General features: G+C 38.4%; 1 protein-coding gene across 1 annotated transcript; it reads left to right on the top strand.

The window, feature by feature from the left end:
* The first annotated feature begins 292 nt into the window (after positions 1–292).
* On the top strand, positions 293–19374 carry ATP7A (ATPase, Cu++ transporting, alpha polypeptide). Its single transcript, XM_009582115.1, has 22 exons — positions 293–400; positions 3438–3927; positions 4649–5383; positions 7178–7384; positions 8417–8580; positions 9133–9294; positions 9909–9985; positions 10161–10386; positions 10847–11080; positions 11381–11472; positions 11875–12002; positions 12379–12521; positions 12824–12958; positions 13824–14018; positions 14241–14423; positions 14741–14954; positions 15615–15761; positions 16201–16343; positions 16683–16886; positions 17486–17603; positions 18144–18246; positions 19092–19374. The coding sequence occupies exons 1-22, from the start codon at positions 293–295 to the stop codon at positions 19366–19368; spliced, it is 4485 nt and encodes a 1494-aa protein (XP_009580410.1). The 3' UTR covers positions 19369–19374.
* Positions 19375–19773: the final 399 nt, after the last annotated feature.

Below are 19773 nucleotides of genomic sequence, written 5' to 3'. Positions count from 1 at the left end.
ACCAGTGAATCACAGCTTGCTGCATGCGGTTAAATTATCTCGATTGTAACACAAATCAAATAATAAATGTCTGAACACGTTCCCTTTTTGAAAATTCATAGGAATAAATATCTGAAGTTCTCCTTCCTGTTCAGCTTTGCTCAGATTTTGACATCTACTAGAGTTACATGTGGCTAAGTAGATCATCTGTTAAATCCCTGTTTTGATTTCAATCTTTGTGAAATGATTTAAGAACAGATGTCTTAATTGTTTTTGGCCAACAGCAATGAGAAGACTTGAGTAGAATTCCACAATGGAGGCAAAATCCATAGTTATCAGTGTGGAGGGGATGACATGCAATTCCTGTGTTCAAACCATTGAACAGCATGTCGGGAAGATGAATGGTATCCATAACATTAAAGTAAGTAACACTATTGCTATTTCTTACAAAGCTTTGTTCTTATATAAGAAACCCTGATAAAGTATGCACGAATGGAGGAAAATATGTGGAATGAGTATTCTGTACGTTTCATGGGAAGCTGATGTTAGAAGTGCATTAGTGTATTTCTGATATAAGAGGAAAAACAAGTGCTTACTGCAGTGGGAGCTAAGTCATTATTTGTTTCTCTTAAGTAATTTTCTGCTTTACAGTTAATTCAGTATTGTGAAATAATGAGAAAAAAGTAAAAAAAAAAAAAAAAGCAAGAACAGGAAATTTTTAAATAAGATAAAGCAAAAGCCCTAGAACTTACACTGGTGAAAAAAGCAAGCTGTCCTTGTCCCTTATACTGAATAAAAGTCAGGATTTGCTTGCAAGCCTCCAGGCCTTTCCTTTCAAACTGATAGTACACAGAGGTCACTTGCACAGGTTCAAAACCATTTGTGGGCTTGAGGTGTCAGTTAATCACGTGGTAGTTGACTCACCATGAAAAATAAAGCTGTTTTGTTGTGGTTCGTGAAATAAGAGTAGCAGGTAATCCAGGTGACAAAGCAAAGTCTTGCTAGCTCTTTCAAGCATTAGAAGTTTCCTTTCCTTTGTACTGTCCGTGAGGAAATGAGAGAAAGAGCAGCAGAACTGTAGCCTTGAGCCGTTAACAGAGCTACTTGGTTTGCCCTTAATCCAGACTTCCCTCATCTGACTTGATTTTAATTTTTTTTTTTCCTTAGCTCAGAGGAGATATCAATATTTTATTAGTATTTTTTCTGTCATGGGCAAAATATTGGACTGTTGAGTATTCCAGGGTGAACTGATTATTCCTACACAATGCATCATTTTACAGTAGTTTTAATAACGGAAACAATTTAAAAGCTGGGAGATTCCTATTAGTTTTATGACCTAATTTGTGCTAGAAAGAACAGTCCTAACAACAGCAGCAACAGAAAATTGCTAAGTTTAATTACTTAGTATTTAGGTTCTGAAATCATGCTGTAACATCTGTAGTGGTTGATCTTGCTCTAAAGAAAATATTATCTTCCTGGTTTCATCAAAAGATAATTTCTATTTTAGTGGATATGTCTTAGATAAACGCTTTCCTTCCCAGAATAGGGTCCACTGTCTTAATTTGGGGGGCATGTGATTGTTACCTGTACATGATTTTGAAGGGCTTATTGTGGTTTCACCATTCTGTACAAAGGCAAATGATGCACTAGTTAGTACAGTTTCCTTTTGCCTGAAGTAGACATTCATGTACACACAGAAGTTTTGGTGAACAGCAGCAATATTTACAAGATGCATCATTTTTCATCTTCCTTCAACTTTAATGGAGCTTTAACATGATACAAGGCTATGCTCTGACACCAGAACCTTGGATCGCTGAACAGACCGCTTTAGAAATAGGGATACTGCTGTTAACATCTGTGGCATGGTATGGTCAAATAAACCACTAGGTATCCGCAAGCATGAAGTCAAATGAAGGCTAAAAGCAGCCTGTAAAAATAATAGCCCCAAATAATCTGCCTTCAGAATCCTCCCTTTCTCCCTTATTCTAGCAAAAGATTTAATCTCGTCACCCTTGTATTTTGATTGTTTCAGCTAATTTCTGAGAATATACAGATGACTTGAGATAGGAGGAGGAGAGATTTATACTTTAACTTGATTGGAGACAATGTGCATCCCATAGTGTCTTTTACATAAGGAATTAAGAAGGTTTCTAAAAGGACAGTATTACGAGTTTTGTATTTAGGTTTCAAGGTAAATACCTTATCCCAAGGCTGAATACTATTTCTAAAATTACTCTTGGCAAGAAAATATATTACGAAAACTTAGCCTGAGTAGAACAGGACTATAAGAAACTTTAAGAGGTCATATTTAGTAATTATCCTCATTACAGCATCAGAACTTCAGTTTAGTCAGATCATTTGTTTCAGAAAAATCTCTGAGAACAGTAAAACAGGGTTTTGTTTAGTGATTATTAATTAGGTCAGCAAGGGAGATGAATATTAGATAGCTAATACAGAAGAGCTGCATTTAGGTTATTTTGCCTCCAACTGCAATGAAACCAATAAATGTCCATGTTGTTAATTCTGCTAAGGCCCTAATTGGGACAAAAATGAAGAAAGGTGGTTCTTAAAATGATTTAACTGGTGTAATTTAATCATGACCGTGGTCTTTAGATTGTACTTTTGCCCAGAGGAAAGATAGAATTGAATGATAATGCGTTGGGCCTCTGGCAGGCATCGGCTTTCCCTCTTGGAAACTGCAATAATTGTGTTTGATATATCATCAGTTGGGAGCAAATTAAATTGAGGATATTTGTACTATCTGATGTGAAAGGTTAGTACCAAATCAGGACGCCTCTGATTACACCAAAATGTACCGAGAGAGGAAAAACAGCTTCTTTAATGTTTGTCATATATCAAATTTCGAAACTGAATTTTGTTCTGTGAAGTCTGATGCACTTTATTGCTCATGGCGAGTTGACAGCCTGTGCCTAAGATGCCTAGAAATACTGGGCTTCTTTCATTGCTACTTAAATCTGTGGGTTTTTTCAAAGAGTGTTTTTTTCCATCCTTGTAGCCTAAGGCTAATTACTACCAATTGCAGAATTGTACATGTGATCAGAATTTTTTCTGTGGGCTGTTTTGCTTTTGGGATCGAATTGGGTTAGTCTTCATAATTCAAGAGACTTTGGCTCTGGAAGTTTCATTAAATGCGTCGATGCTGTCTGGATGTCATAAGTAAAAGTGGCTGGACAGACTTGTAAAGTATTCTGAAACTGGTAGGGAAAAAAAAATCTGTTCTTTCTAGCTGTGTTGTTGCACAGATGAGCAGAAGTTACTTTATGGTGGCTATTGATAATGGCTTTACTCTTCAAGGTGAGTAGTGATGGATAAAATTATACTGGACAAGTATTACTAACATATGCAATAAAAGCTATATCTAGTCCCATGCAGGGTATTAGTTCTCATCTCTTAGTATTGCAGTTTGCTAAATTGTCTTGTTTTTCTTCCCTTGCAAGGTATCTCTAGAGGATAAGAATGCAGTCGTCGTTTATGACTCAAAACTGCAGACTCCAGCAACACTGCAGGAAGCAATATATGACATGGGATTTGATGCTACATTAGCTGATTCAAACCCACAACCTGTTTTACTTGACACTATTTTTCTTGCAATTCCTACTCAGTCAGCTCTAACATCTAAACAGATTTGTAGTATGCTACTAAAGAACAAAGGTATCGTGGATGTTAAAATGTCCTCCAATCAAAAAACTGCAGTGGTGACTTTCATTTCTTCCATTATAAATGGCAAGCAGATTATCCAAATGGTTCCAGGAGTAGATTTAAATATCTTGGCACCAGAGGTAACACCTGGAACTTGTGAAGATTCCAGCTGGTCTCAAGCAAGTAGCGTTGTGCTGCGCCTGAAAGTAGAGGGAATGACCTGTCATTCCTGCACCAGCACCATTGAGGGGAAGATTGGCAAACTGCAAGGAATTCAGCGGATTAAAGGTAAAACCTTAGTGTATTTTTATGTAAATTGAAGTTGACTATGCTGTTCTCTGATAGCATTGTGGAGATGTCTTGGGTTTAGATTAGATAGCTTAGTGTGACAGTTACTCTTTGTGGTACCAGGTATTTAGTTACGTGTTTAATTTGGACTAGAAGTGAAGAAGGGGGCCCAAATTGTGGTGAGGCTGTTGCTGTTACACGTGTGACAGTATTCAGTGGTTGCTTTGTATTTTGGTAGGGAGCCTGGAGTAGTCATGTTCTATAATTTTATTACCAGTTACAGATGTCTTTTTTTGATTTGTAATTAATTTACATTTTCTGTTCAATTAAAAATTGATATTGGCATATATGTGATTGTATACAAAAGGCAAGACAAAATTATCTGTATAAATAGCTTTGGCAGAAATGTATTGCCACAGACCCCTAATAAAAGGTTAAATTTAGTAAGAAATAGTAATGCTATTTGTGAAAGTCCTGGGGAAGGAGCAAAAAATTGAGGAAGAGAGGAGTTGAAAATTGTTGTAGCACTAGACAAAAAATGGTTGAAGAACTAAATTGTTTGATATTTACCAAACCAATTAAATCTCCTTTCCATTGCAGTTAACTTCTGAGCATTTAAAGCATTCTTGGAAAGCTTTGACAAGATCTGTTGCTCTTAGGGCAGCGTGCTTACCATGCTTAGGGCAGTAATGCACACTTATTTTTATTGATTAATTTTCAGTGTCCCTGGACAATCAGGAAGCTGTTGTTGTCTACCAGCCTCATCTAATTACAGCAGAAGAAATAAAACATGAAATTGAAGCTGCGGGTTTCACAGCGTCTTTCAAAAAGCAGCCTAGACCCCTCAAGCTCAGTGCTATTGACCTGGAAAGGTTGAGGAATACTCAGACCAAAGGCTCTGAGACAGCAGTGAAAGAAAACTGGAATGTGAATGATACAAAGACAATTGTCTTCAGAATTGAGGGCATGCACTGCAGGTCATGTGTCCTCAATATTCAGAGTACTATATCAGCACTCCCATCAGTAACAAGTATAGTTGTTTCATTAGAGAAGAAATCTGCTATTATAAACTATAATCCAAACTTAATTGGCATAGACGTACTGAGAAAAGCCATAGAGGCAGTGTCTCCAGAGACGTTTAAAGTCAGCCTTCCTGATGAATATGAAAGTGTAGCACTTTTCCCCACGCTGGCATCTCCACTGAAGACTCCTCATCCAGCTGTGAAGGATACTAGCCAGCCACTTACTCAAGTTGTTGTGATAAATATCGAGGGAATGACTTGCAACTCTTGTGTGCGGTCCATTGAGGGAGTCGTATCCCAAAAGGCGGGTGTAAAATCTATTCATGTCTCTCTCACAAATCGTAATGGGACTATAGAATACGACCCTCTGCAAACATGCCCGGAAGACTTGCGATCCTCAATAGAGGATATGGGATTTGATGCATCTTTATCAGGTAATGACATATTAAACTTCTAAATTTAAAAGGATTGTGCAGTTCTGTTTAGGATTTGGTACCACCCAAGATGAAATTTAGCAGTTGACATATACTTTACTTTGTGCTTGCCAAGAGAAGCTTTATATCTTCACTGTCAATGAGATAATTAAATATACGTGCACTTCCTTTAATACATCAGATTAATTAAAAATGACTGATATCTGGAAATATAAATATGTCGGATAAATACTGATGTTCGAATGGTGCTCCAGTTTGCTACTGTATAATATTCATGGCATGAATATGGAATTGGAGCTTCACTAGCTGCGAAGAATATTACGGATTGCTGTGCTGAAGTTTCTTTAATAGCAAATTATCGAAGACTTGGCTCCCATGGAGTAATTAGTGAAGGGATATTTAATCAGGCTCAGGTGTCACTGAGGAGTGACAAGAATCTGAAGAGTGTGGACATCACTGAGGAAGTTAAAATGATGCTGTTGTGAGATAACCCTGGTAGGCAGCTAAGCACCACCCAGCCACTCGCTCACTCCCCTACAGTGGGATGGGGAAGAGAAAGGTAAAAGAGCGAAAACTTGTGGATTGAGATAAAGATGGTTTAATAGGTAAAGTAAAAGTTGCGCATGCAAGCAAAGCAAGGAATTAATTCATTACTTCACATCGGCAGGCAGGTGTTCAGCCATCTCCAGGAAAGCAGGGTTTCATCATGTATAACAGTTACTTGGGAAGACAAATGCCATTACTCTGAACATCCCCCTTTCCTCTTCCTTCCACCAGCTGAGCACGCCATCGTATGGTATGGAATATCCCTTTGGACAGTTGGGGTGAGCTGTCCCAGCTGTGTCCCCTCCCAACTTCTTGTGCACCCCCAGCCTGCTTGCTGGTGGGGCAGCGTGAGAAACAGAAAAGGCAGTTGGTGCTGTGTAAGCACTGCTCAGCAATAACTAAAACATCCCTGTGTTATCAACATTGTTTGGTCACAGATCCAAAAGACAGCACCATATGAGCTACTGTGAAGAAAATTAACCCTGTCCCAGCCAAAACCAGTACAGATGCTTACTGTGATGACTGGTACACAAAAAGTAATTGTGCAGTGGGAGCAGATGGCTAGATAGTAGAATGCAGAAGACTTAAAGTGAGAATACAGGTGAATATTGATAGGAAGAGAGGCTTCCTGAGGGGACAGGAAAGCTCCATTGCTTGATTCAGTAAGATTAAATTTTGAGGAATGCAATACATGAGCTATTTTATGGCAATAACTGAAGAATTGGTCAGGTGCTCCCATTTAATTCCTTTCATGCTGCTCCTGCATAAACATAGCGTCTCCTGAACTGCTGTAAGAAGCAGTTGTCTGTAGTTTGAGAGCCCTTCTCTAAGGTTGAAAACGCCGACTTCACTTATGAAACATGCACTTGCTTACAAATTTAGCTTTGTGCCCCAGGTAAAGTCAATAAAAATTGTGTGTAAAACTAAGGTTGCAATGCAGAGGTTTAGCTTACAACCGACAGAAGAGGACAAAGGATGTGCAACAGAACAGACAAATACAATGAGGAAAGGCAAAACGAAAAACTGTAACGAAAGAGTAAGTAAATCAGTGGCCCAACCCTTTGTCCTGTTTTCTTTTGCTTAGTCTTAATTGACAGATGGATGGATGAATCTGATTGACAAGGCATGTACAATTACCATTTTTTGGTCTAAGTTTACAGCAACATGTATTTATGGCTAGTGTAGTACCAGCTCATACCTCATTGCAATGGCGATTCATAATGTCATGAATTGCAATCTCCTTTTCAGCAAAGGCAGAACTACCTGTGGCAATAGCTCAGCCCTCCCCTGAAGTGCAGCTGGAATCTCACAAAACCGAGCATCCCTCCAAAGTGTCACCAACCCACCTTGCTAGGAAAGAGATAAAGAGTATATCAAAGTGCTATGTCCAAGTCACAGGAATGACATGTGCTTCATGTGTAGCCAACATTGAGAGAAATCTGAGAAGAGAAGACGGTAAGATATATGTCAGTGTAATCTGTTAAATTTCTAAGCGTTTCTTTTAGAGAATCCATCTAGGTTTTGTACAGCATTTTTAATGTGTGGGTCGTCAAGAGAAGTACCATTGCTGGTGTGTTCATGGGTGAGAACGTAGTCTGCTCACTGTTGGTTCATAGGATGAAAACAATGTCATTCGTGCTGCTTTGTGGGCATGCTGGCTAGAGACCGCTTTTGCAAAAGCAGGACTTGGAGTGCTCCGAAGAGGATATAGGGATCAAGTACATACAGATCCTTTTGAAACTAAAATATATCTTTTCTACTGGAGGGACGTGCCCAGGTCTGCAACTTAGAGGCAGAAGTATACATGCCTGTATTAGAAAGGGAGCTATTAGAGAGGGACAGTATTAATATGGATTAAAGAGACATAAGTTAATTTTAGCTCTGTGAGTCAGGACAACTATGTCTGTCTCCTGTCAGCATGATGATTATATTTGCAGGAACAAATAGTTCCATGACTCTGATGTAATGAAAAGTCGTTAATGTAGACTGTGTTTAATTGATCAAGATGAATGTGTTCCAAGTTAACCTGGAATTATTTTTTCATCCTAGAAAATGGGTCAATCCAAATCCTTTTCACTTAGTGTATGGTAGGGTAGATCTAACAATGTGCAATCCTTTCTCATGCATGTTCTTTTTTGAAGAAAAGGCTTTTAGAAATGCTAAATGCAGATCAGTAAAAGATGCAGAACTGTATTTTTAGAACTTCTTTTAAGTAAAAATAGATCATCTCTTCATATAGCATAGATTGAATGTTTGTAATTAGTTAAAAATATGCAACTTGTGTGGAGTAATACTTTCATCCGTCACACCTACACTTAGATGCTTCTGTTACATTGTTGATGTATGTTCCAAAAATGATGATGTTTTTCTTTATATGTACCTACAATATGGTAGCTTTCTCAATTTCAATAAATTGCTATTGTGCCATCATGCACATGCAGTGTTTTTCTTAAACATGATCTGCTATTCACACATTTTGTTTTCTAGGAATACATTCAATACTTGTTGCCCTAATGGCAGGAAAGGCAGAAGTGAGGTATAATCCTGCTGTCATACACCCTTCAGCTATTGCAGAGCTCATACGAGAACTGGGATTTGGAGCTACCGTGATGGAAAACTGTGGTGAAGGAGATGGAATTCTGGAACTTGTTGTAAGCTAGTAATTAAAACCAACCACCCCTGTCTTTATTACTTTTATCTGTTGGATGTGCTTGTGTAAGCATCCACTTCCTAAAGTGTTAATCATATAGTAGAGCTTAATTTACAAAAAATAAAGTCTGAGAGTACATCAGGTATGTATTGCAAACTATATCTTTCCTGCAAACTGCTGGCTCACTACCACACTGAAGTCGGAGAAATATTCCTGTGGTTTTTTTGATTACCCTGCTTATTGCAGGAATTTCCCTCTCTCTCTCCCCTTCCCCACCCCCCCTTGTAGCTAAGTCTAGCTCAGTGAACCCCAGCTCTGAGCTTGAGGAGCCAGCAGAGCTTTAGCAGAGCTTCATAACCTTGTCTCTATGCTATGCTTCCTCTATAGTGATCTCATCCTTAATTAGAGAGCTCCATCTCACTGCTTCAAAGCCCAGAAATATGCAATAAGTAATTCAGGATAGTCATAAGCACTTTTTCTTTTCCTACTTTTTAAGATGCAGTTACCGAGTAACCTGTGGTTTTGATAACAGGAAGGAACCTTTATTTTACAGGTGAGAGGAATGACATGTGCTTCTTGTGTACACAAAATAGAATCCACCCTCATGAAGACTAATGGTGTTTTGTACTGCTCGGTAGCTCTTGCAACCAACAAAGCACACATTAAATATGATCCTGAGATTATAGGTCCTCGAGATGTTATACAAGTGATAAAGGTAAGTTTCATGAAGGCACCAAGTCTCATAAAATATCCAGTGTCCTTTGAAGCATTACATACCCCAGAAACAAAAGAGAAGGGAAGACTATTAAAGGAAAAAGCTGCCTCTCTTTTTCCATCTGCTATCTTCTTAGTGCAGGTTTCTGCAGATAATATGTGTGTTCTGGCTCAAAAGCAAAACTCTATTATGACTTTGCGTAAGTTTTTGAACAGAAATACTAGGAAGGCCAGGCTATGGTAGAGTTGAAGATACCAGCTATAGGTTTGCAGAAAAACCAAGCACATCCATGAGTACTGTAGCAGGAGAGAGGTGAAATAAGTTTCTTGGTTTTCTCCCTCAGTTTCTCTTCTTCTGTGCTTCAGGAGTAACCATTTTGGAAAGCCACATTTTAGAATAGCATTTTAATGTTCTAGAAAGGTTGATTTCTACATCAGATTGCTTTTCTGTCTTTGCAAGGTAACTAAGAATTAGTAACAATCATGTCAGAAATGTTAATAAAGTAAATCAAATGTAAGGCTGGCACCATCAATAATCTGGCAATAACTTTATAGGACCACAATGTGTCTTTAAAAATCGACTGGTTTTTTTTATTATTATGCTTTTTTCCTTAGGATTTAGGTTTTACTACTTCGTTAGTCAAAAAAGATAGATCTGCTAGTCATCTAGATCACAAACAGGAAATAAGGCAGTAAGTATTCCTCAACATACTTAGATTCTATAAATATCTTTGATTCTTCTTTTTTAATCAACAGTAAAGTTATGAATTTTTTTTTTGTGACTGTGCAGCCTTGCTAGCTAAAATGTTATCCAGCACTTGACTGCAAAAGCAAATTTTTTTTCTTCTTTTTTTTTTTAAATCTGAGGTGGAAAAGGTCTTTTGTTGTGAGTCTCGTTTTCTGTATTCCTGTCATGGGGCTGATGATTTACATGATGGTTATGGACAGTCAGCTTTCAGATGCTCACGCACATCACAACATGAGCGATAAGGAAATGGAGGCCCTTCACTCCTCTATGATCCTGGAATACCAGCTCCTACCAGGATTGTCTGTTATGAATTTTCTGTCGTTTTTACTCTGTGTCCCTGTACAGGTAAGTGGGAATATGGCAACTCCTAGTTTGTTGTGCTTAAGCACTCAAAATGGAAGGCGATGAAGAAATTAAATTTGAAAAGTGACTGTAATTATGCTGATTCAAAATGCTTTTGAGGCTGTTATGTGCTTCTGCTGTTGCCAAAATAAGTGGTGCTAGGGGCTGTTAGGGGCAGGCTGATCAGTGTAGAGGTGCTATGCAGCCAGGCAGCATCTGAGGCAGCCTGCCTAGCTGCACTGGTGGGCGCAGGCAGGAGCTGGTGGAACTGCGTGGAGGTGAGAAGACCTGAGAGTACTGTGGTAGAGATCATAGCCCTCGGCTAGAGCTGGGATTTTGTTCAGGAAGAGACGGAGAAGGCATATAACACAAATAAAATGGGTGTCTCCCTCTCTTTTATGGAAATGCTGGTGCTGTGCGTTACAAACGTGTGTATAAAATACAACTGATGCTCTTATTACAGATGTTTGGAGGCTGGCACTTCTATATACAGGCATACAAAGCACTGAAGCACAGAACTGCAAATATGGATGTGCTCATCGTTTTGGCAACCTCCATTGCGTTTGTCTACTCGTTTGTTATTCTTCTAGTTGCAATGGCTGAGAAAGCAAAAGTAAACCCTGTAACTTTCTTTGACACACCTCCTATGCTGTTTGTATTCATCTCATTGGGCCGGTGGCTCGAGCATGTTGCGAAGGTAAGGAAAATAAAAGCCCATGATATCTGCAATGTGCAGGATGCCAAGAATCATTTCAGAATGTTGCGTACCTCCAAAAAAAAAAATCACATCAAAAAGTTTTGTTAGGTTCTTTTAACCTTCTTTGTTGTAAAATCATCTTCAGTAACTGAACTAGTAAAAATGTGAAATGACTTACTATAAGTCTGTTTGCAGAAAGTATTTTCTTAATAGGGTAAATTGCAACATATGCAGTTGTCATTTACCCAGCAATCTTTTTTCAATAGCATAGTCAGAAAAATATGAAAATTATTATTCTAGGGTAAAACATCAGAAGCACTGGCAAGACTAATTTCATTACAAGCTACTGAAGCTACTATTGTTACCTTGGGCCCTGATAACGTTCTTTTAAGGTATCTTGCTTTGTCATTTGCTTTTTCTGTTGTTCCTTTTTTGTTATTATGCAAATGTTACCATTCTGTAGAACTATGAAGCAAGTAACTTCAGATTTGCTGGCAGAGTTGCTAAATCTAAAAATGTTAAAATGCAGAAAAATTAACGCTGCTCTGATTTGTTATATTGGAATCTTGCTGATTTTTGTTGTGATAAGAAAATTAGTGGATTTTCTCAACTGGAAAGTAAATAAAATTATGATAAAATAATCATAGTGCTCTTTAAAATGGCCTTTCTTCTGACAATTTTTGTATGCGTTAACGTCAACCAATGGGATTATGCTTTGTGTATAGTGACAACTCCTTTAGCATGGGTAACTTCAGTTAACAATCTCTTATTAAAAACTCTATACATAATTCTAGTGAAGAGCAAGTTGATGTCGAACTGGTTCAACGAGGTGACATTGTCAAAGTGATCCCAGGAGGCAAATTCCCAGTGGATGGTCGTGTTATTGAAGGACACTCTATGGTAGACGAATCTCTTATCACAGGTAAGCATTTGCTTTTTGCAAGTGTAAAAATGTTTTTCTTTTCCTTTAAACGAATCTGAAGAAGGGCAGTTGAAGCTGATGTTCTCCTCACTCTTTTAATTGCATATTAGGAGTTGGTAGCTATTATAATATTGCTGAAAAATATACCTTAGTATCTGCTGTTGACCTTTCCTTAGGTGAAGCGATGCCCGTAACTAAAAAACCTGGCAATACAGTTATTGCAGGTTCTATTAATCAGAATGGATCACTACTGATCTGAAGAAGGGCAGTTGAAGCTGATGTTCTCCTCACTCTTTTAATTGCATATTAGGAGTTGGTAGCTATTATAATATTGCTGAAAAATATACCTTAGTATCTGCTGTTGACCTTTCCTTAGGTGAAGCGATGCCCGTAACTAAAAAACCTGGCAATACAGTTATTGCAGGTTCTATTAATCAGAATGGATCACTACTGATTTCGGCGAGTCGGAGCTGTCTTTCCCAGATTGTTAAACTTGTGGAGGAGGCCCAGACCTCAAAGGTAGAGTATTATCAAATTAAGTATTTGGCTTTTGTCTTATCGTTTAGGCATCAGCATACCAAATCATTTGAAGAATGGTTAAGATTGTTTAGATTTGAATTGCAGTTGCATAATGAAGTATCTTGCTGAATAAGGACTTTGATACAGTCGACTGTTCCAAGTCTCATCGTCTTATTAAGCAAATATGTAATTATAAAGTGTGGTATGCCAAATGTGCTGCAAACGGAAGCTGTGATTATGTCTGAAGGCATAGAAGAGAGTAAGCTTAATGTTGCTGGAGCTGACGTGTTTCTCTTTCCTAGGCTCCTATCCAGCAATTTGCAGACAAACTTAGTGGCTACTTCGTTCCTTCTATTGTGGCTGTCTCTGTGGTTACCCTTTTTGCCTGGATTATAATTGGATTTGTGGATTTTGAAATAGTAGAAAAATACTTTCTGGTAAGTAAGTCTCCTTAAACACCTTCTGAAATATTTAAAAAACAGTTAGCCTACAAGTCTATTAGACTGCGGTGGTTTCCTTTCTGAATTATCCTTGCGGGCAGTTGCTGACTATAGATATTATGTTATTATTGTTACTGTTGTTATTATATTTTTGATATTATAGATTTTTACACTGTATCACTCCTACATTTATACTTAAAGAGAATCTCTAGTGATTAGTCAACTCCTGAAAGTTAGCGTTAAAAAAAAAGTTAATTAAAAAAAAAAAGGAAATACTATACATCAAAATTTCCCAATTTCCATTCCTTCTCTGTGGGGAAAAGAAGTCCCTTGTGTCACAAGCTCCAATTCTGCATCTAGCATAACTCTGTGTAAATTCATCTTTGAAATCAGTAGAATTCATCTTCATTACAGATGCCAGAGGAGGATCAGGATCCTAACTTGTACCTTAGCGTTGCTTAGATCACAGGTTTCTTGGTTCATGACTATTTCTGATTAGAACTTACTAGTTTCCAGAAAAGCAATCTTCATATCCTCTTTCTTTGTTATTGTATATATTGTTGATAGAGTATCTTTTATTACATTAAAGTGTAAAGGAATCATCATAGCATGTGGTACCTTATTTAGGAAAATGTAGGTATATGCAGTATAGAACAGAACTTAGTCATTAGTTAATTAGTCGTTAATTCAGTCATTAATCTTAGCTTTTGCATAATTTGCCTGTGCTTTACTTTTAATATTGATACTTTAGCTCATATATTTGCAGATTATTTTTTTTTTAACATCAAAGGCAATGTGTAGTTGAATACATTGTTTCTATTGTTCAATTTCTTCTATTACTAAAATAAACTTCTGTCACTAGGGTTACAATAAGAGCATTTCTGCAGCCGAAGTGATAATCCGCTTTGCTTTCCAAGCCTCTATCACAGTCTTGTGTATTGCATGCCCCTGTTCTCTGGGATTAGCCACCCCGACGGCTGTGATGGTTGGTACTGGAGTAGGAGCTCAGAACGGCATACTGATCAAAGGAGGAGAGCCATTAGAGATGGCACATAAGGTAAGAAATGTGGGTTATTGTTACAAGAACTTTAAAGGCTGGTCTATCGGTGGCATTTTGCCAACTGCTGCCTGAGCAGATCATTGCATGTACCTCAGTACATGTTGGTAAGTGATGTATGATCAGTACCTGTTAGTAAGTTTGGTTAAATCGGGTGGTTTTCTGAGGAGGCTATACATTAAAGCTTTGTTCATTGAATCAAGTCTTCCTGTTTTGCTGCAGGTAAAGGTGGTTGTATTTGACAAAACAGGTACTATTACTCATGGGACTCCAGAAGTGATGCAGGTGAAGTTTCTAGTGGAGGGTAACCAACTACCACATAATAAAATGCTGGCGATAGTGGGGACTGCGGAGGGTAATAGCGAGCATCCTCTTGGAGTAGCAATAACAAAATACTGCAAAAAGGTAAGTTATTTATACAGGAAAAGAGTAGTTTGTGTTATGGAAGAACCTCTCTTTCAGTACTTAATATGTATGAATAGCCTTGTGTTATTTAGAAAGTAATTGATGTATTCAGTTGGGAAAGCTGAAAATTGTGGAGCCACGTAAATCACTTAATACTGTATTAGATGCACTGGATACTCAAACTTACGTTTTGATGATTGAATATGTCTCTGCTCCTGTTAGAGTTAGTTTGACTGCACTTTGTTTTGTAGGGTTTGTAAATGCAGCATGCTTTTATATATTTAGAAATTTTCTCAGTTTGCATCCTTTTTCTTTAGGAACTGGACTCGGAGACCCTTGGGACATGTACAGATTTTCAGGTAGTTCCAGGCTGTGGCATTAGTTGTAAAGTCACCAATATTGAAGCATTACTCTACAGGAAAAATAAAATGGTTGAAGAAAACAATATTAAAAATGTGACACTTGTGAAAATTGAGGAAAATATGGACGAATCAGTGCAGCCTGCTTTGATTATTGATGCTGAACTACCAAGTAAGCTAACTCTGGTTTATAGAATAAAATGGATAGTTTTTGCTTTTGTGTCTTTTGGATCCTTAAGAGCGAGGTCACTTTTTTCTGCCCTGGAGAACTGGGCTTGCATCAAAGCACATGTGAAATAGTTGGTCATTAGTTTATTTCATGCTCATACATCACTCAGGACATTTTGATTAAATACAATTTGAAGTTACATGTTGAATATGGGGCTGGAAAATCATAAAGGAATTGTCTTTCAGTTCTCTCTGATTTTACTTTGCTTCATCCCAAGTTACCATTTGCTAGCCAAAATTATGTATATTTGCACAATTGACTGGTTTTCAATCAAGAACAGCTCACTGTTAGATCTTTCAACTATATTGGGCTGTTACATGTAAATTAGAAGCACTGAGAAAGGGACTTAGTCCTTTACTGTCCTTTGACCTGTGATTCTTGGTCCACTGATGTAGTAACTACCCATTACTGAAGAAATGTTAGTGTCTTTCTTTTAAAGAACACATGAAGAGATTGGTAGGGCAGAAAGTATTGAGAAAGTCTTTCTGTTTGGATTCTCTGTAAGGGTATTTCAGTGCCTACTGGGAGAACCTGGATAGGATTAGCTGGAGGGAAGCTTCCTGATTATCCATATGATGATAGGATTGTGTTTTCTTCCTTCAGCTACTGTGACTTCTCAGAAATACTCTGTTCTCATTGGAAACCGGGAATGGATGAATAGAAATGGCCTCCTTGTTAAAAATGAAGTTGATAAAGCCATGACGGAACACGAGCGGAGAGGTCGCACAGCAGTTCTAGCAGCTGTTGATGGTAAATTCAGTGCTCTCTCTTTTTATTCAGAGGTTGATTTGTCACTAAATAAAAGTAATAAGTAGTAATGTCATAGCAGTTATACCTGAAGCATAATAACGGGATGAAAAGAGATCATTAGCTAGTTTTATAACACTTTCATATGAGAAAGACCTCTTCCTGCCTTTCTTAGTTGACAGGAAACTTGGACATAATGCAAAGACTTCAAAGAGAGCAAAGGGGAAGAAAGGAGGAAAAAAGGAATTTTTTTGTTGTTGGACAGTCCATCCTCTGTATTGCCTTAAACATTTGCTGCCTTGATACCTGTTGTCATTCTGCTTTTTAATGTCGATATTACTGTTTCTGGAATTGATCTTACTGGGAAAAAAAAAGATACGTTTTTTCCCTAAAGCAATAAAGATCTTTATTACAAACGCATTCTTTCTTTCTGTTATTTTAGGAGTGCTTTGTGGCTTGATAGCTATTGCTGATACGGTGAAACCAGAAGCTGAGCTGGCAGTCTACACTTTGAAGAGTATGGGATTAGAAGTTGTCCTAATGACTGGTGACAACAGCAAAACAGCAAGATCTATTGCCTCGCAGGTGAGCTGTTATACGTGTGTTTGGGTTTGAAGCTTGCTACAACCCACTTAGAGGAAGCATGTTGTGTCATGTTGACATTGCTTGTGGCTGGCATAGAACTGGTCTATTGTCAAAAATGGTAATGTAAACAAATTCAGAATAAGGGGGGAACGAAAGGAGCTTTTTGAATGGAAGCAGCATCAACTTTGAATTCAGAGCTATTTTCATATCAGGTGGGTTTGGTCTTTAGCTCATGAGTGATAACATGGGTTTCAGCCTTCCTAGTCACACTACTAAGGCAGAAGCTTTGATAGCTAGTAGAAGAGCTGCAAGACAGTTCTGTACCTTCTCTCTCTTTAGGTTGGCATCACCAAAGTGTTCGCAGAGGTTCTTCCCTCCCACAAGGTAGCCAAAGTGAAACAGTTACAAGACGAAGGAAGACGGGTGGCCATGGTTGGAGATGGTATCAATGACTCCCCAGCTCTTGCTATGGCCAATGTGGGAATTGCTATTGGCACGGGTACTGATGTAGCCATTGAGGCAGCTGATGTGGTCCTAATTAGGGTAAGAAGTAAGAGTGCTTCATTAAAATGAGATGATAAGAGGGATTAGAAGGCCCAGGATGTCTTGAATGATTCGGACCACTGCTGAGGTGTACTACCTTCATAAGCCGGGAAAACTGGAGCAGAGAAGAGATCGTTTTCATCATGTTTGTTTATTTAATTATCCTATGAAGGAAACTTCCCCATTTCTGGGGTACTACAAATTTTGGGGTAATTAAAGTTTGAGAGTGGGTAAAGGAGGAAAAGGTGATCTGAATTCTGGCAAACATAAACTGTATTTCAGTAACATACCACAGTACTGCGAAGGCTATAGTCACTTCTTCCTACGTATCAACAACACCTTGACAGAAATTGTGGTCAGTGTCTAGAGCTGTACTGTATGGTGCTGTATACTTTATTTGGATTACGATGACATCTGGAATAAGATTGCCGCTGATTGTATGGGCTCTATGCAGACAAACTAGAGCATCCTACAGAATACTTACTACATGTAGTCTTTTACATCCAGCATATAGTTACTCCATACATACAGGAGTATGATGATGCTACATGTATGCTTTTTTTCTCTTTGACTTATCCAATAAACATATTAACTTGCAGGATGACTTGATGGATGTGGTAGCAAGTATAGATTTATCGAGGAAAACTGTGAAAAGGATCCGGATCAACTTTGTCTTTGCTCTAATTTATAATCTCATTGGAGTTCCCATAGCTGCTGGTACGTGAATGTTTCCCTGCAGTAATAAGGTTTTGCTTAGTGAGTAGAAGATTGCAGTGATTTACTGTTGTGTGGAAGACTATCCATTTTCTTTATTTCTGACTGTCAGGAAGTGCAGAGTTCTCTGCCTCGGGATGTTGCAGTGGTACGTTTGTGAGCTGTCCTCCTCCCACATTATGGCTATTATGGATATGCTCAACACATCAAAATAACTTTAAGATAAAAGGCTTATGGAATGAGCCTGATCCTGTGAACAAGAAGTTTACTGCAAGGCGGGCAAGACATGCCTACCTCTGAATTTCAGACTGCGTGACGTGTCTGGCTGTATTAACCTGTAGGTTCTAGCTGAGATAGAAGACAAATATTTATGTATTAAATATTTATGTATTAAGTATTTGTCGTTTAACACTAAACTAAAATCCTACTTATTAACACGTTGAAATACAACTAAAATTAGACAGTCCATGTGAAATTGTATGTGTTAATGTATGAGTAATGCTGTGTTCCTCCTCTGAACTTACTGCTATTTTATTTTTCTAGGGGTCTTCCTGCCCATTGGTTTGGTTTTGCAGCCCTGGATGGGATCTGCAGCAATGGCTGCCTCCTCTGTTTCTGTTGTGCTTTCTTCTTTGCTGTTGAAGATGTGAGTATGAACAATTTTGTGGTTTGTGATTTGCATTTGAAGCTCAGGTCTTTCACTTTGAGTGGCAGAAAATAAGTGTGGGACTATGACAGATTTCAAAGCTTTTTGAAGAACAGTTCAGGCAGGTCTGTTCTTAGCAGCAATTGGTTTTGTTCTTGCTTGAGAAGAGGAGTTAGTTGGTCCAAAGCGCTTCAGACGGTAGTGTTTAAAAATGTCATTTCTAATGCGAAGAGAAATGTACAAGTCAGAAGTGTGTTCAGAATGGAAAATTCCTTAGTGGCCTTTGTATGTTTGTGAGAAATCTTGTCAGGACATGCTGGCTGCTGAGACAATGCAGCTGTAAAGACCACACTGACACTGAGGATTGTTGCAGTAAGTAAACCAAGCTGCTGCATTTGTCATTGCGTTATTGTTCCTTACTCCGCAGTTAGCAGTAGTGTAGCGCTGTGGTGGCAATGGTAGCTTTTGCTATTCAGTTAACACACGAGGTTTCAGGAGAAGAAGAATAGAAGCGTTGGTAGACGGTAGCTACACTGGTCCACTCTCTGTAGGTACGTTTTGCCGATATGTTTTGCAGATGCTCAGCACCACCGAAACAGTTAAATACTGAGTGATGCGTGTCAGCTTTACCTGTTCTTCTGCGTCCTGGCCAAAAAGCACTGAACTAGCTTCTGGTTGTATAGTAGCCTTGCAAAATCTGACACTTTCGTCACTTATAATCGATCAAATTATAAATGTGTCTGGTTTGTGCATGATCATAGCATGTAGGCTAGTTTCTTTCCATATTTTAGTGTACTTTACTTTAACCTGAGATTACTGTCATCTTTTGTTTTTTCCTTCCTTAGGTACCAGAAACCAAGTTCTGAGAAACTCGAGTTCCGGGCCCGTGGCCAAATGAGGCACAAGAGCCCGTCGGAAATCAGTGTCCACATTGGAATTGATGAGACTGGGACAGGCTCTCCTAAACTGAGCTTAATGGATCGAATCATCAATTACAGTAGAGCCTCTATAAATTCTCTCTTCTCTGACAAGCGTTCAGTGAGCAGCGTAGTTCTTAATGAACCAGATAAGCATTCACTTTTGGTGGGAGATTTTGGAGATGATGATGACACAGCATTATGAAAGACTTGCCTCTGCCCTCCCACCCCTGCGAAGCAAAAAAAAAAAACAACAAAACCTGAAGCAAAATGAAAAAAAACAACCAAAACAGCTGTCTAGAAGTCTGTGCATGTAGTGATTGTTTCTGGAGGGCTTTTCAGATGTATTTCTTCTTTAAGGTAGAAAGCTAGTTTATTTGCAGTTTATTTCCAGGGTCTCTCTCTTTCTCCCCCCCACTTCCCCTTCAAAAACTAGGCTTACCAAAAAAAACGGTGCAGGGGCTGTTCATGCTTGCAAACGGGTCTGTGTTACCATTCCATAAAGTTTGCAGTATAGCTTTTTTGTTTGGCTTTGTTTTGGGGTTTTTTGCAAACTGTTGAAGTACAATTAAGGAAACAAAGGAACCAGAAACTTATTTCCAAGCCTTAT

This window comes from Fulmarus glacialis, unplaced genomic scaffold, assembly GCF_000690835.1.
Source record: "Fulmarus glacialis isolate BGI_N327 unplaced genomic scaffold, ASM69083v1 scaffold6950, whole genome shotgun sequence".
In the NCBI taxonomy this organism is placed as follows: domain Eukaryota; kingdom Metazoa; phylum Chordata; class Aves; order Procellariiformes; family Procellariidae; genus Fulmarus; species Fulmarus glacialis.
The sequence above is the reverse complement of the archived record's forward strand: the minus strand, read 5'-3'. Positions and strand labels throughout refer to the sequence as shown.